We start from the raw sequence: 17267 nt of genomic DNA on the forward strand, positions 1-17267 counted from the left end.
TCTATAATGAATCACAATGAATTTTACTCAGAATGAAATACCAGACATTCATACTGGGCGACTTTTGTGAAGCAATCTCTTTAAAAACCATTTTCTGTGAATCCACTGTGAATAGACATAACATCATAGCTGCTAACTTTACCCTTTACAGATAATACTTCTATTTCAGAGTATTCTGTAATGTCTTTATATTTGAGACCTGATTCATAGCTATTTCCTTAAAGACCAGATTCTGCCATCCTTACTCACATTGAGTAATATCTTACTCTGCAAGTTTCAGTGATTAAATATGCATAATGATTGCCCTTAGTGACTAAAAGCAACAGTTGCTTCTTTCAATCTATGACAGCTGCCAGAGCAACTCTTCTTTCCACACCACCATCCATCCTAAATTCCAACTTGTAAGAGGCTGTACCTATATTTAGTTGGAAGGATTAAATTACAGAGACTTCAGGCTGGGCAAAGCACATTGATCTGCCTTTTTACAGGCAGACCTTAGTGCCGACAACAGCTAAAGCTTTCAGTTTCCCCCCACACACCCATATTATTCACAAAATGGATTCCCAAAGGGAACTCACTGAAGAACTTCGACTTTACCAATCCACGCTTCTTCAGGATGGCCTCAAGGAACTCCTGGATGAGAAAAAGTTCATTGATTGCTATCTAAAAGCTGGTGATAAAAGCTTACCTTGCCACAGATTGATTCTATCAGCTTGTAGTCCTTATTTCCGTGAGTATTTCTTATCTGAGCAAAGTGAAGAGAAAAAAAAGGAGGTAGTTCTAGACAATGTGGACCCTAGCATCCTGGATCTGATTGTCAAGTACCTTTACTCTGCAAGTATTGATCTCAACGATTCTAATGTGCAAGATATTTTTGCTTTGGCCAGCCGCTTTCAGATCCCTTCTGTATTCACTGTATGTGTCTCCTATCTTCAGAAAAGACTTGCTGTTGGTAATTGTCTAGCCATCCTTAGATTAGGTCTCCTCCTTGACTGCCCAAGACTTGCATTGTCTGCCCGTGACTTTGTGTCAGACCATTTTGTGCAGATTTGCAAAGAAGAGGACTTCATGCAGCTTGCCCCCCATGAGCTCATCTCAGTTATTTCACCTGACAGCTTAAACGTAGAAAAGGAAGAAGTGGTATTTGAAGCAGTAATGACATGGGTCCGAACAGACAAAGAGAACAGAATAAAGAGCCTGGGAGAAGTCTTTGACTGCATTCGTTTTCGTCTTATGGCAGAAAAATATTTCAAGGAGCGTGTTGAGAAGGATGATATAATCAAAAGCAACTCAGATCTTCAGAAAAAAATCAAGGTTATTAAGGATGCCTTTGCTGGAAAATTGCCTGAACCTGCTGTAAGCAAAGGAAAGTCAGGTGAAGGGGAAGTAAATGGTGATGTAGGGGATGAAGATTTACTCCCTGGATACCTCAATGACATTCCGAGACATGGTATGTTTGTCAAAGACCTTATTCTTCTGGTCAATGACACAGCTGCAGTGGCTTATGACCCTGTAGAGAATGAATGTTTCCTGGCAGCCCTGGCAGAACAGATTCCCAGAAATCATTCCAGCATAGTCACCAAACAAAATCAGGTCTATGTCGTCGGAGGACTGTATGTGGATGAGGAGAACAAGGATCAACCTTTACAGTCATACTTCTTCCAGGTATAAACCTCATATTCATTGGTATATCAGTATGGTGTTAGCATGACATTAAAAACAGACTTTCTGCAAGTTACTGAAGAGCATTTAGCTCTAACTCTAAATGTAGAATAGGGTAATCTTTGATTTAATTCATTTCAGTCACATGATTTTTCCTATAAAAGTTTTGCTTGTTGCTGTAGTCTTTGAAATTCCTCCCAGAACAGCATAGTCCATTAGGGACAAATGTCATCTTTCACTTGACTTGTTTGGCTTTTAACAGATGCCTTAATGGCAGGTTTCTATATTAAATTGATTCCTATTAAAACAAAAGCTTTTATGAAAATATGCATTTTGGGCACATTCTTAAGAAGTGCTGAGCATCCAGTGCTCCTAGTGAAGTCCATGGGAATTGCATGTTCTCTGTGTCGTTCAGGATTAAGGCCTAGGTGAGTTCTTAAAGGCACCTAAAGATGCACCTAGTGGGATTTTCAAAAGTGCCTAGATTCCTTACTTCTATTGATTTCAATCAGAGGTGCCTAGGCACTTTTGAAAATCTCACTAGGCGCCTAGCTGCATCTTTTGGTTCCTAAATGCCTTTAAAAATCTGGCCCTTAGTGTCCTAACCAATTTAACTCTTCCTCCCCGCCCCAAAAAACATCAGTAGGTGTCCTATCATGTTGTTGGGTGGCAGTTTGCCAAAATTATAAAGCTTGAAGTAATTTGAGATATGTCAGTTTAAATACAACCTTCTTAAATTGGCAAACAGCCTGTAATAATGCTCCAAATACTATATTTCAGCCTAAAGTGTATGTGAACATTTAAATCCATGTAAATGTAAGATTTATTAATACAAACTATGGCTGAGCCTTAACTATAGTGACACAGATATCATAAAATTAGCACACACACAAAAAAGCTCAAGGAGTATGCTTATGTCAAACTTATCCTGAGGTTTTTAGATACATAGTTACATTCTGTACCCTTGGGTATTTCAACTATCTCTTGATTTATTTGATGGTATGCTCTGTTTCCAAATTCTTGACTTCAGTGGGAGATTAGCCTAAAGAGTACAAGATCAGATCCTTGGTTAGCATATGCTACAGCAAGGCAATACTAAATTATATAATTTTAAAGTCATTGGCAGATATTGAAAATAGCAATTATTGCAACTGTTTCATGAGCTATGGATTAATATATCACATTCAGATACTAAGGTAATGAACTGGGTACAGATTTTGAGAAAGAACTGTTGGTTTTTTAGAGAGAGATTACATTAGTACTGTTTCATTTCCTTACATAGACATAAAGCACTAATCAATGAAGTACAAGAGTTGCTACAAAAATTTGTTTGCAGTGCAGGTGTTACATTGGTTTCAGGAAATAATCTAATCTAGAATTAGAACTGAATTATCAGGCTATAATTCTATCATGGGGTTTTTAGTGACACATATACCATAGGAGTGAGGCTAGTAATTGATGTAATTTCCAGAATCCTTTTTTACATCTTTCCCTGATCCATGCCCTGAATTTCTGCTGCCCTCCTGTCCCCATCCCACTTATCCACCCCATTGCTACTCTTAAGTGCTGCTGCTGTTGCTCACTACTAAAATATCTCTACTCTTCTGCACTACCAGCTTGGTGATTGTTTCCTTCAAAGTTTTAACATGGTAGACCTACAACATTTCCACTCCTCATAAGTCCCCACTTCACCACCACTTCTGCCTCACTGGCCTTACCACTTCATTAAGTGCCTGACAAGGTGGGAGAAAACTAAGTTACTGCCCATCAAGAAATGTGCCCCTAATTGTACATTACTCCATCAGAACTTATACGCAAAAGGAAATTCCCCACACCAGTTACACTGCTGATTCACTGATTATCTTATCAGCTATAATGAATAGGATGCAAGAGTTTCTCTGTCCTGATACGCAAAGCTCTGCCTGAACTGGCCTTAACTACCTGCGGAATCTATGTCCATTAGTTCCCAAGTTCCACTGCAACATATAAACTGTTGACCAACAGGAGGAAACTAGTGAGCTTTGGAGCCAGAAGTTTCACTGGAGCTGGACCTACACTATGGACCTCATTTCCACAAGGGACAAGAATAACCATGCACCTCACTTTTCAGAGCTAAATACAAACCTCACTACTTTGAGCGTGCGCACACATGTCTGTAAGCTGGAAAGCAAGGAAGAAAAAGATTTCTATTCTTAACTGCTGGGGAGGTACTCAGATACTACAGGGAGGGGGGTTATGCAAGGACATAGGTAGAAACAAATCAATCAATTTTATATAGTGTAGGTCTCTGAAAACATCCCACGGTTTTCCTCTGCCCATTGTTCCTCTTCTATAACTGCTTACAGCACAGCGAAAGTGAATGGAAACTAAATCTGAGTGTGTCAGATGAAAAATCAGTATTATGACTAGTGGGACTGGAGACTTGTCATTACACTGCTTCCCTCCTGGTTTGCTCAGAAACCAAGTATTTTATTTTGTTTTCCTTCCTTTATGTCTTGTAGAAAAAAAGTCACAATTCACCTTCACTCTATGTGCACACTAAGATCCTAAGAGCTTTTGAAGCACTGCAATGAGAGGAGCACTTTTATTGCTCCAGCAGTGTTAGGCGGGGGGGGGGGGGGGGAGGTAAAAGTTGGCACATGTCAGCTGATCCAATGAATGGGCAGTTAGAATAAATATAATGTGGAACACTACTGATCCACTTACTGCATCTAAATCTATTTCACCCAGTTTTCATTGTGTGGGCTTTTACTATGCATCTTTCCTGACATTTCCTATTTTGATGTTCTTTCAGCTGGATAGCATTGCTGGTGAATGGATAGGCCTTCCTCCACTGCCTTCAGCCAGATGCCTTTTTGGTCTGGGAGAGTCAGACAACAAATTGTATGTAATTGCAGGAAAGGACCTTCAGACAGAGGAGTCTCTGGATTCAGTATTGTGCTATGATCCTGTGTACGTTAACAATTTATGTTTACCGAGCAAGTTTAAAATAACCTTTTTTCATTTAAATTGCCTTAATAGTATGATCTTCCAATTCCAGGGCAGTAAAATGGAGTGAGGCCAAAAAGCTTCCACTCAAAGTATATGGCCATGCAACAATTTCACACAATGGGATGATATACTGTCTTGGAGGAAAGACTGATGACAAGTGAGTACCAAATAATTTCATGGCAATTGGTACCATTGATTAGTTGGGTGTCCTCACACTCAGCAATCAAAGCTCACGTTTATTTGCAACTGGTTGTGGGTTTGGTACATGGAATCACATTATGATGTCTACAAAATATCCATTATAATGTAAAGTACTGTATACCTATTATTATGGCCAATTGGCTTGAGTAGCTGGCTTTCTTGTTTCTGTGTCATACAATGTTCTGTTGTGCATACGTGATTCAAGGTTTCTCATTGGGTTCTTATTCCTAGCTTCTTGGTCAGATTATACACGAAAAACACTTGCAGCACATTGAGGACTGTATCCAGCTACTGAAACTCCTGTTTTTAATCATTCCAAATTGCAAAGCCTTGTTAGCACTGTAGTTGGAGCCATACTATGATGATTTCATTAAAGTAAGAAAGACTAGGAGCATGAGTGGAAATAGGATATGTCTCAGTGTAAAAAAATAACATGGGGACACCATGATAAGGTTGCTTGACAAGTGCCAGAGATGTCTGCTACAATCAGAAATGAGCTAATTTCTAAAAGCAGGTTGTCTACTATACAACTTGGTCATCACTCTACTTGGTGCTGCTGTCTTGTTCTCCTGGAGTGAAAGTGATCCTCCTATTCCAGTAGAAACTAGAAGTGAAATGCTTGCTCTTCACGTACAGGTTATCAAATGAGGATTTCAAGAACTCAATGAGCAAATCGTCTTATTTTTCCTGTAAATAAGGATAAAGATGCAAATGTGTGTGGAGGAGTTAGAATTTTCCAACATTGAACACTAATGCAACAAAACCACTACATTAGAAGATAGCTTGAGGAAACCCTGACTCCTGTAACCAAGAAATTATGATATATAAATTACATTTTAAAAGTGTCTAGTTCACAGACAGTAGACTTCCCCCTGCAGCTTTTTATTTGGGTACATTATTCATATTTTGTGGATACATCTCTCCAAAACAGAATATTCTGCAAAAGAATAAAAGTCCTCAGTGTTAGTTATTTGATTATCTTAAACTACACTGTAGCCCCTAAGCAAATAACCTCGTATCCTGACCTGATCTGCTATATCTACACCTCAAATCTCTCCTTAAATACACATTTCTTCCTATCAACTCTAGTCTTCCACACTTAGTGATAGTATCGTAAGTGTTAATGCACATATTGTGAGGGTTATATATAATCAACTAAAGCAACTGTGCGATCTTATTGTAGTAATCCTTGTGCTCAGTCCCCTCTCTTTGTTACCATCCCTCAACACATGCCATCTTAATCAAGCTGTATGAAACAGGGACATTTTTTCTTGTGTGTAAAGCACCATACACATTATGGCACTGTGTAAATAGCATAACATTTATATCCAGTGCTATGGATGTGAATGGGGATTTACAGAAACTCACAAGGCCTTGTCTCTGCCCTAGAGAGCATACAGTCTAAGTTAGAAATGAGAGAACCTCAGGTCAGGAGAAGGAGGAAGATAATAATTAACGTGGCTCAGACACGGACAGAGGTTTGTCAAACCATGTAGTTGGTTTAATAAATTGTGCTTGTATGTATTGACTTCTACAAGAATTAAAAGTCCTCATACAGCACTAAATGCACTTGGGAGAGCAAATTCAATCAGGACGATCTAGTTAACATATTAGCATTAAAAAAAACCAAAGTGACTAGTTCTTCTTTCTATCTCTCTTCTCCCTGCCCCCCACCACACCCACCCACATGTGTTTAGCCATTTACCTAGATCTAACATAAGTGTGATGAGCAGGAACACTGCGGATGTAGGTATGTGCCGCTCTTCGTTACACAAAAAATCCATTTAAATTAGGTGTCTCCTTAAACTTATCTATTCAAAGGATTTACCAGAGATGCTTAGAGTTTTTCTTTTTCCCCCACAGGAAATGTACTAACAGGGTATTTATATACAATCCCAAGAAGGGAGACTGGAGAGATCTGGCTCCCATGAAAGTGGCTCGCTCAATGTTTGCAGTGGCTGTCCATAAAGGCAAAATTGTGATTGCAGGAGGTGTCACTGAAGAAGGCCTTTCAGCCTCTGTCGAAGCCTTCGACCTCACCACTAATAAGTGAGTGCATATCCAGACCATTTTAAAATAATTTTTTAATTTGAATTTTAGTGACTAAGTTGCCTTATTTTTAATTTATTTTATTGTGGGGAAAATGGTAAAGGTGTTAGTTAAGGTCAGGGGAAAACATTTCAGGATAAACTATTTGCTTCACAAATAATTACTATTTAATATAAAAGTTCCAAGCAGATTTTCAGTTTTAAAACCATGCTCTTAATTACAAATTATACTGACTATTTATGGTAGGTCATAATTGTAATGAGATTACTGTAAAATCCATAAAGTCTAATTAGAAGATATGCTGATCTTTTACGTAGCAGATACACTTGAAGTTAAATATATTCTGTCCCAGAGCAGGTCATATTTAGAATTAAACTAAAAATATAAAAAATTGAAGTTTTACCAAAAAATTATTAATGTAGGGAAAAATATATTTGACTTTAGCTTCTACTCTCTGACCTTTTCCTGTAGAAATGCTTTTGTCAAGCATTGGGCAAAATGAAACAAGTCAGAATATAGGTAATTTTATCTATCATCCTTCTTTAATACTTTTTATGGCTCTCTTACACTCGCATTCTGCATTTAAACCTATCTTATCAGGAAAGTCTAACATTCTTGTTGCATTTACCCTGCTGAAAATCAGGAATAACTCCATTGGAGTGAATGGGTTACATCAGCATGAGAGGAAAATTGAGCCCGTTGGCCCTATCCAGCAGGATTGGGTTTACCTGTGCAAGTGTTTTAGGTTTTTACGCCATGATTCTGCATAGGGGAGAGTAACGTTGCAGTGGAAAACTCCTAACAATGCCAATGAGCTTGACTCTTCTTGCGCCATTATGTTAATGCTGGTTCAACAGAATGAACAGAAAGCACACAGACACCTTTGGAGGTTGCAGCAGGAGGAAATGAGGGCCTTCCCTGCATAAAGGATCTTGAGCATGCACACTTTGGCCTTAATGCTGGTGAATGGAGAAGCAGAATGTCAGTGTTGGTACACTATGGGCTTTTCCACATGCTAAGGCTCCTCAGACTAATCCTTAACCCTTGTGTTTCTGCCAACCATAGCTGTCAACATGGGATATCCCAGATACTTCTCCCTTTTTGAACAGAATGTTTCTTAAATATTGTCTGACTGATTTGGTTTTGTTTATAAATAACTTATAGGTGGGAGGTTATGCCTGAATTCCCCCAGGAGAGAAGCTCTATCAGTTTAGTCAATTTGAATGGATCCCTGTATGCTATTGGCGGTTTTGCTATGGTTCAACTGGAGTCCAAGGAATTTGCACCAAATGAAGTTAATGACATATGGAAGTAAGTTCTACTGTAATCACATTTCCTAAATGGAAAATTCACCTTGAGGTTTATAGAAGCTAGGGAGTAAGTCAAATCAGTATTACCCTTTCATTTCATAAATGAACTATTTATATACATTTTAAGGGACTGGTTGTCATAGTGTCTGGTGAGCACAATCTTTGTGTGCAATGAAGTAATACAGTTGAGACTTGGACCTGGGGAATAGTTCCACCGTCTGGTGAAGTGATGTAAACAATATAGTCACATCCCACCAGTTGCAGGCTATAGCAAAGTATAGAAAAAGGAGAGTGGGGTGTAGTATTTCTGGGTCTGTTCAGCTCCATAAAGTGAAATACGTGTTGCACTCTGACTTTTTGGCTAATGTCACCTTGTATACAATGCTGCAAGCCTCTTTCTTACATTGCCTAAACAATTTCAAGCTCATCATGTTTTCTTATGCAGGGTGATCTGAAAGAGACAGCAAAATGGAGAGTATTATCCCTATTATTGCATTCACATACACTAATAGATAGATGAGTTGCAATCCACATATAAACTTCTAGAGCAAACTCCCTTAGGGAGAGTCACAAACACACACATTCTAGAGTTTGAATCTGAATTAGCTAATATATGTGAAAAATCCCATATAGTCTGCAACTCCTGAATTGCTCAGATAATTTAAGGTGTGGGGAGCAATTGGTGGGAAGGTAGAAAGGATTCTGGGAAGAAATGAGTTTGAGGAATGATTGGAAGAGGAGAGAGGGGATACTTGGAGAACAGGCACCAGGACACTGTTCCAGGGATGAGGGAAACATGCTGCAAGGTGCCTAGCCAATACTAAGATAAAGGGACAAAGGGAGCGGGAAGGAATCAGAGCATCCTAACATTCTCTTTGGGAGAATAGAAGGGCTCTTGTATAGTAACAGTTTAACACAAAGGCTGCTGGGAGCTCTTGACATGTGGATTATTCTCCTTTTTATACATGTGTCCAAGGAGAAAGGTCAAGCTCAAAGAGCTAAGAAACTGAAGTGGATCTGTAGTCACAGTATTTTGTTAATTGCAGGTATGACGACGAGACGAAAGAATGGTGTGGCATGTTGAAGGAGATTCGCTATGCCTCTGGAGCCTCCTGCCTTTCGACACGTTTAAATCTATTCAAGCTATCAAAGCTGTAAATAAAAAGGCTAGGAAATTAAATAGGATGAGGGAGTTCTGATTATGGTCATTTTATTTTTGTTGCATAAAAAACAAACTGTACAGAGATTTATAGCTAAGTATCCCTTAAACTGACTGCAGCTGTGTTTTAAATGGTTACTAATTTTTTTTTAGATAATAAACCAAAACTAACTTTTCGCTCAAGGTTAGAATCGGAAATAGTTCTGATTGACATTGACTGGAATTGGTTTTGAATAAATGAAGATATCATGTGAAGCTCAATCCTTCCTGTGTGAAATTCTCATTGAATTAACCAGAGTTCTGCTTACAGGATTGGGCACTTATCTTGAAACAATTTTAAGAAGTCCCACCACAGATGTAAGAGACATCACTAAAGCCAATTAATTTCTAGATACATGCTAGTTCTATTTAATTTGTCTTACTATTGACAGGCTGTTTATACAGCTTTATTTTCCACTCCAACCATATACACAAAAGTTGCATTGTCCTGCCAGATCTACAAACGTATTTTATATGTAACGTTCAGAAGAGAGTAATTGAATCTGCGGGGCAAAGGTACATCATGTGGAAACATGCTTCAGCTAATGCAGTACTAGTGGTTCTGTGAGTCATGAAAACAGAAGTTTACAAGGTTATTAGGTTATGGGTATTAGCCCTACAATTTGACATGCTTTGATTTTTCTTCTGGTTGCAAAATCCTTGTAATTTTTTTTTCTTTGCATGTGATTTTTGGCTTGTTTATAAAGCAGATTCTTCCGTGATGTTTTTGTAAGAAATTTTCAAGGCCATTAACTTAGCACTAATGACCAACCCTCCCATAATAAACCCTCGGCACACACTTGTAACAAAGGGAAATATTTTCAGTGAAAAAAAATGGATTTCAATTAGGGCTTCTAAATAGTAGCAAGGAAAAATTATTTTAAAAATGATGAAAAATATCTTGGCAGTCTCGGTCTTAGTGGTGCTTGTTTAGTTATGTCTGCTGCTCAGTAAGTCATAGTCATCATCATATAAAAGGTCTACATTCCTTAATAACTTACATATGTTAGAGGAGGCGGGAGTAAAAAACAACAAGGAGCATTTTGTGGAAACAATGCTATGAGACTTGGCATTATAAACTCAGACTTTTTCTGTTGAGAGTGCAGGTGTGCAAATGGAGGAAACCTGCAATGAGGGGCTAGGACCAAAGTGCTAGTGAGCCTGTTCATCACATCCACACCCAACTAATCTATCTAATCGGGTACTTCAGGTATAGGGCTCTGGAGAGACTGTATTGATAAACTGAAGGGAATTTAAGAAGCATCATAAGATGTGGAAGGGGAGAGACGAGAGTTTTCTTGCTGCACTACGGAGATCAAAGGAAATTCATTCTGTGTTGGATACCTCTTTTCCTTTCTCCCACCTCTCCTCCTCCCCACCAAGCTGAAGCTCCTTCAGGCAGCAGGGACTTAGTTGTGCTATTTACATCAGGGGGAGTGGCAGCAGGTTGAAACAGCATATTCACACAGCCCTTTTCGGCCTTCAATAACTACGTACATGCCTCGCATCACCACAACTCTCCTTCCAGAGAAGAGGAACGCACTGATCTTTGCAGCATGTGATGTAATATCACATCTCCAAAGGTAAGTGTCAAAATATCTTCCCGCGCCCCACCCTTCTGGGAAGAAGGCCATGCTAAATGCACATGACTAAGTCAGCAAGACCTTGGAATGATCCTTTTTAAAAAGCAAACAAAAAACCACATACACTCCAAGACCTATGAAAAGCATCAAGCCTTGTGGGCACCAACAATTGTCTGCTATGCAACACTTCCCACAATTTGAAAGAGGAAAGCAATGTCTGGATAGAACTACTTTGGGACACATTTACTAAAATGCAGCTAGGAATCAGCAAAGAAAATGGATTTGTGACTTTGATGGCTGTATATTCAATTTTTATGAAATTTAAATTATACAGATTTCGTGCAGACTTTGGCCAAAATATAACTTAGCATTATATATTCTTTAAAATATATACAGATGGTATTTTTATGGCATATGAATGAGGAAACACCACTAATCTAATCCAATATGATTGTAGCAAACATGTCAGGACTGTACAAAAATTAAAAAAACCCAACATGAATGTAGATTCTTCCAGCACTGCCTTCCTAGGGAAGATAAGTTAGCATGTCTCAAAGGCACAGGCACAAAAACACATTGTACAAGTATACTCCCAGGTCTCACCTTTTTGGTTTTCCCCATAGCACACACTATCAGCCAGCTCGTCAACTGAAGTAAATTGACAGCCTTGTTTCAGCCAATGTAATTACCCGGATTTACACCATCTGAGGAACTGGCCCTATAACACTGCTCTGCAGCCAAAATGCTTCTGAAATAAATGTAGTCAAACTGTACTAATTCTGGGTTACTGAGAACGAAAATGATGCTTAAAATTGTTGATTGGCTCTAGTTTTCAAGATATGCTATTAGGTCAGTATACACGACCCTTGACTTGGGAATGGGGGAGGATAAGTGAGTTATAACGGGAAGGGATCTCAATTTAAACCAGAAATGACTAAAATACATCTTTGACTGGATCTATGAATAAATCTATGACCGGGTTTGGACAGTACTTGCTTTTTAGGCAAAACAATGAATGATGCAATCTGAAGCTGGTATTGCGTCATACATGATATGAATTGCATCATGTTATTCCTAGAAGTCATGGATGATGCAATCATAACGAAGCTTACATCATGAATTAAATCACTCTGCTGAACAAATTGCCCTATATCAGCTCTAGAAATCATACACTGTCATGCTCTCTTATTTGTCAGTGTTTGATTTTGCAAAGGGACACATTTCTGTTTAGCCAAAGTGAGCAGAGATGCCTCGTACTTGTGTGAACAGTGCAGATAACTTCTGCTATGTTTGTGGTGAAGTGACTTTTGCATCACAAAAGCGCAGTATAACCACTATGGTTAAGAAAGCCTATCACCTTTATTTTGGCTGCAAAATTGGAGATCAGGACAAGAGGTGGGCCCCACACATATGCTGCAACACTTGTGCAACAAATCTTCACCAGTGGTTGAACAGGAAAAGGAAATCTATGCCTTTTGCAGTGCCAATGATTTGGAGAGAGCCAACAGATCATACCAGCAATTGTTACTTCTGCATGGTGCCTCCAGTTGGGAAAGGTGTGTCAAAGAAGAAAAAGTGGACTGTGCATTATCCAAACATTCCATCAGCTATACGCCCAGTACCCCACGGAGAAGGACTGCCGGTTCCTGATGCACCAGAATCATTCTCACTTGAGTCAGACGAGGAAGAGGATGAAACTTCTGGTCCTGAACCATCAATGTCACAGGACCCACATTTTCTCCCATCCTCCTCCTCTGAACCACACCTCATAACACAAGGTGAACTGAATGACCTTGTCAGGGATTTGGAACTACCCAAGAGTAAGGCAGAGCTGTTGGGCTCCAGACTACAGCAGTGGAATCTCCTGGCAGGTGATGTTAGGGTGATGTTAGGGTTTCCATGTTCCGTGACCGTCAAAAGGATCTTGTCCCATTCTTCTTCATGGAAGGTGATCTTGTAGCCTGCAACAACATCGATGGTGTGATGGCAGCCCTCAACATCGTTCACGATCCAGATGAGTGGAGACTGTTCATTGATTCATCGAAGACTAGTCTTAAAGCTGTTTTACTGCATAATGGCAATGTTTTGCCATCAATTCCAGTTGGTCATGCAGTCCATATGAAGGAAACCTATGACAACATGAAACAACTTTTGAGGTGCATAAACTATGACCAACATCAGTGGCAGCTTTGTGGCGATTTGAAGGTTGTTGCTATCTTGCTTGGTCTGCAGACTGGATACACAAAGTACTGTTTTCTCTGCGAATGGGATAGTCGTGCAAGAGATTCCCACTACATCAAGAAAGATTGGCCACTCCGACAGTCATTGGAGCCTGGGAGGAAAAGTGTTCAGCATCCACCACTTGTTGAATCAAGGAAGATTTTGTTACCACCCTTACACATCAAGCTGGGTCTGATGAAGAACTTTGTCAAGGCCATTGACAAAACACAAGCAGCTTTCAAGTACCTCCGTGGAAAATTTCCAAGGTTAAGTGAAGCTAAGATAAAGGAAAGTGTCTTTGTTGGTCCTCAGATTCGTAAACTTCTTCGAGATTAGGCATTTGACCATGCACTGCGTGGCAAGGAAAAGACGGCATGGAAAGCCTTCCAGTTAGTGGCAATAAATTTTCTCGGAAACAACAAAGCAGACAACTACAGGTTGTTGGTGGAAAAACTCCTCAAGGCATACAAAAGCCTTGGTTGCAACATGTCACTAAAGATACATTTTTTGCACTCTCATCTAGATTTTTTTCCACCGAACTGCGGAGCAGTGAGCGACAAGCACAGCGAGCGATTTCACCAGGACATTACAACAATGGAGAAACGCTATCAGGGCAAATGGAGCCCATCAATGCTTGCAGACTATTTCTGGACAGTGACAAGAGATGCTCCATTTAATGAATACAAGAGACAAGCCAAGAAGTGCCGAGTAGACACTGAATAGGACTAAACTATATACATAATAGTTTTTTTCCTTTTGTTTCATAATAAATTTGTTTTATATAACCCTTTTGCTGATTTTTAAAGTGTTACATAAACAGGACAGGTGAAATATTGTCATGTAAAGCAACCATAAACACATGAAAAGACGTAGGTTTACAATTTATGATTAAAACTCTACTATCTACACAATATACATAGACATAAAATGTAAAAACTTAAATATCTTAGAAACAGTAGCCAATCAGTTGTTTTAATTGTCATATTTGAATTCAGCACATCAAAATACATAATAAATAGCACATTTTACCTCTGAAGCAGACCACTTAAAAATTGTAGACCAGTGTAATTTTAGGAGTATCTGTTTACATTGATCTTTGCTGCCAGCCATATGCTGGATTGCCTTGATAATTTAGACTACAGAGGAAAGCAAGTCTAAGATAGGTAGGGTGTGAATTTAAAGTTCACTAACTATTCCACTCTAAATCCCACGTGGACACTTACTGCACAACAATACACTTTAAAGTGTTATTATCTCAAATGGTAATTAACATATGGATTATGCCTTAGGCTCCACCTCCTTTTTGTCTCTGTATATAGAGGAGTATTGGGTTTAAATAAGAGGGTTTTCATATTTTTCAGCACCCAAAAAGCCTTTTGGCTTGTGGTCTACAGGTCAACCTTACCCCTGTTCTGTTACCCATTGTATTTGAGTCAGCAGCAAAACCTGAACTGTACATGTTTCTACAGCAACTAGCACAATTGGGCCCCAATTGCAATTGAGGCCTATGGCTGGTGCCATATGATAAAAGTTTTTTTACTACTTGAAATCAAGATAAAATACATACATGGCATTAGCTCTAGTCACTATATCCAAGACTGGTAGTTTGTTGGTCTTCTCTTTGTAAGCACACAGGCTCTCTAACTTCTCATTTGTTTTTCTAACACTTACCCAAAATGCTTGCTAGTGGTTCTGCAGTTTATTTTGCAGGCTTTTTTAGAGTTCTTGGTGCCTCTGCTATGGGATGTAGTCATGAGCAAAAACAAACAAACAAACAAAAAACCACAAACTGACTTAAGACATAGAATTAAGACACCTGTTGCTGACCAATATGACCCTGATATCGACAACTATCAACACTTGTTGCCAGCTAGTACCCTTACCAAATGAATTGTAATTCCTTTTAGATTGTAAAATCCCCTGGCAAGAGACCACCATCCAGACGGTCACACACAGTGTTCACTACATAAATAACATTTACTCTAGAGGAACAATATAGTAAAATTTTTGGAGTTTTATTCAAATTATTTATTGTAATATCAGTTTCTTCCCCCCAAGTAAAATTAATTAATTTCCATGAATTTTTAGCTAATTCATTTTGTTTCAGTATTCCTTAAAATATTAACTAGCTGGTGCCAGTGGAAAAGTTACATGCTTAGGAGACTTTGAAGCTCTTTTTCTCAGGACTTCTCTCTCTTTTTTTACAACCACTACAAGGTAACAGCCCTTCTTCAGGGAGTGTGACTAACACTGATGGCATTAGTAGACATCAGTGGTTAGGAGGAAGGACAAACAAACCTACCACCATTTTTAAATAGTTTTTTAAAATAACTATCACTGATTTAATTCAGAATGAAAATGATTTCAAAAATAAAATAAAACACACACACTTTGTTTCAGGTTTTTTCACTTTTCAAGGACAAATGTACTTTCTTAATCTACTTCAGCACTAGTTTTGATGTAGGTCTTACTTTCTCCTTACAAATATTCAGCACAGAACCCAGCCTTGTGTAACTTATGAACATTTATCAGCATGGACACAAGATCTGTGTGCCAGTCCCTTTACTATGATAATGAAAAACCTAATTGCTGCAGAGCAGTTATGTTCAGCTTCTCTCACATGCAAGCCAGGTAAGAGGCCATCAGGTGTGCTGAGGAACACATTACCCATTTTCTGCCACAAGCTCAACTTCCTTTCTTACACCCCCATCCGCGCAATAACCTGAAATCTGCCTGTAGGAAAGCAAGAGTCCATGCACATGACTTCTGACTAGTTCACAGCTTTTTGCTCCATTTTACTGCAGCCTAACCTAGGTTTCCTCACATGCAGTTCTTCTGCCTTTAATAGCTTTGATAGTTTTTGGATGTTTTGCTTTGCAGGAGGAACAAAATGAAGTGCACAGTTTGTGGAGTCCCCAGGACCCTGTCTACAAGGTGTAGTCCTCCTATACAGTGCTACTTTCACACTCTGCAGTAGAAGAGCAATCCACAGCACTTGCAATGCCTGTCAGCTTGATCAGGAGTCCCATGGCCATAGGAGGAGAAGCACCCACCCAGTCTTCCACAGGTGAGAGTAAACACAGCCCCACAGAGCCACATATTCACATGGGAGAGGAGGACCTTGCCCTTGCAGGTTATAAGTTTTTTTCCTCAGTCCTGAGAAGATAGCGTCAAGTATAATAGAAGTTAATACTTACTGACTAGTAAAGGGAGAAGTAGTAGCCACTTGCAAGATGGCTAGTTTAGAGTTGTAGGAGCCTGCCCCTGCCAGATTTAACGGGAAAGCACCAGAAAGGCATGCTGGGGAAAAGTTTCTGTTAAAAGAGCAGCCCACCTCTCGGAGGAGCCCTAATGACGAGGCAGTCATAAAGAAAATTGCTCCTGAAAAAGAGGTTGCTTTTGCATAGTATTGCTTCACAACACCAATATCTGTCTCCAACAAATACTGTCTTGTCTGTTCTGTTCTCTTCTCCTGCATCTCATTGTCTTAGGTTTTTTCAACAAGCCTGAGTGCTTGTCCGACTAATGGAAGTCTTGTTACTCTGGAGATAGTTTGGGGAAGTCCCTAAAAAGCCTGACCTCAGGTAGGCATGGTGCTACCTCTTCCCCCACCAGTTTCAAGAGAGTATTAGAGATTTCACTATCAGGAGGGCCATCCTGATACTCTACCTAAGTTTTCAGTTTTGCCCTCTGGTGCACTGGAAAGCCTCTCCCTCACTTATAGAAATGCCATTCTATATTTTGGAAAATAAGTAAGAAAAGTAACCCCAAAATCCTCCATTAAAGTAAGGCAGTGCTGTTCTTTAGGACACTGAGGTCTCATAATCTCATCTCAAATTTAACCATATTGAATAATGTGTACTCTCCTTCTAAGTGGAGAAGTTACCTTACTCATATTTGAAGTTAAGTTTGGCTGCAAGCTGTGCCATGCAATACCAGATACTCATATTAGTCTTGGAAGGTCTTTGCTGTCTTCCACCAGTCTCTCAAATATAATTCACCTTTAACTTCTGCACTGTTTTCTCTTTAATTTGTATGTAATTTTATTACCAA

The 17267-nt window shown here is 39.2% G+C and overlaps 1 protein-coding gene across 1 annotated transcript; it reads left to right on the top strand.

The window, feature by feature from the left end:
- Positions 1–466: 466 nt before the first annotated feature.
- KLHL41 (kelch like family member 41) lies at positions 467–9633 on the top strand. The gene is made up of 6 exons (XM_034785305.1): positions 467–1665; positions 4457–4614; positions 4703–4810; positions 6718–6903; positions 8068–8214; positions 9260–9633. The coding sequence occupies exons 1-6, from the start codon at positions 556–558 to the stop codon at positions 9369–9371; spliced, it is 1821 nt and encodes a 606-aa protein (XP_034641196.1). The 5' UTR covers positions 467–555; the 3' UTR covers positions 9372–9633.
- The last annotated feature ends 7634 nt before the right edge of the window (positions 9634–17267 follow it).

The sequence above is a fragment of the Trachemys scripta genome, chromosome 11 (assembly GCF_013100865.1).
Source record: "Trachemys scripta elegans isolate TJP31775 chromosome 11, CAS_Tse_1.0, whole genome shotgun sequence".
NCBI lineage: Eukaryota > Metazoa > Chordata > Testudines > Emydidae > Trachemys > Trachemys scripta.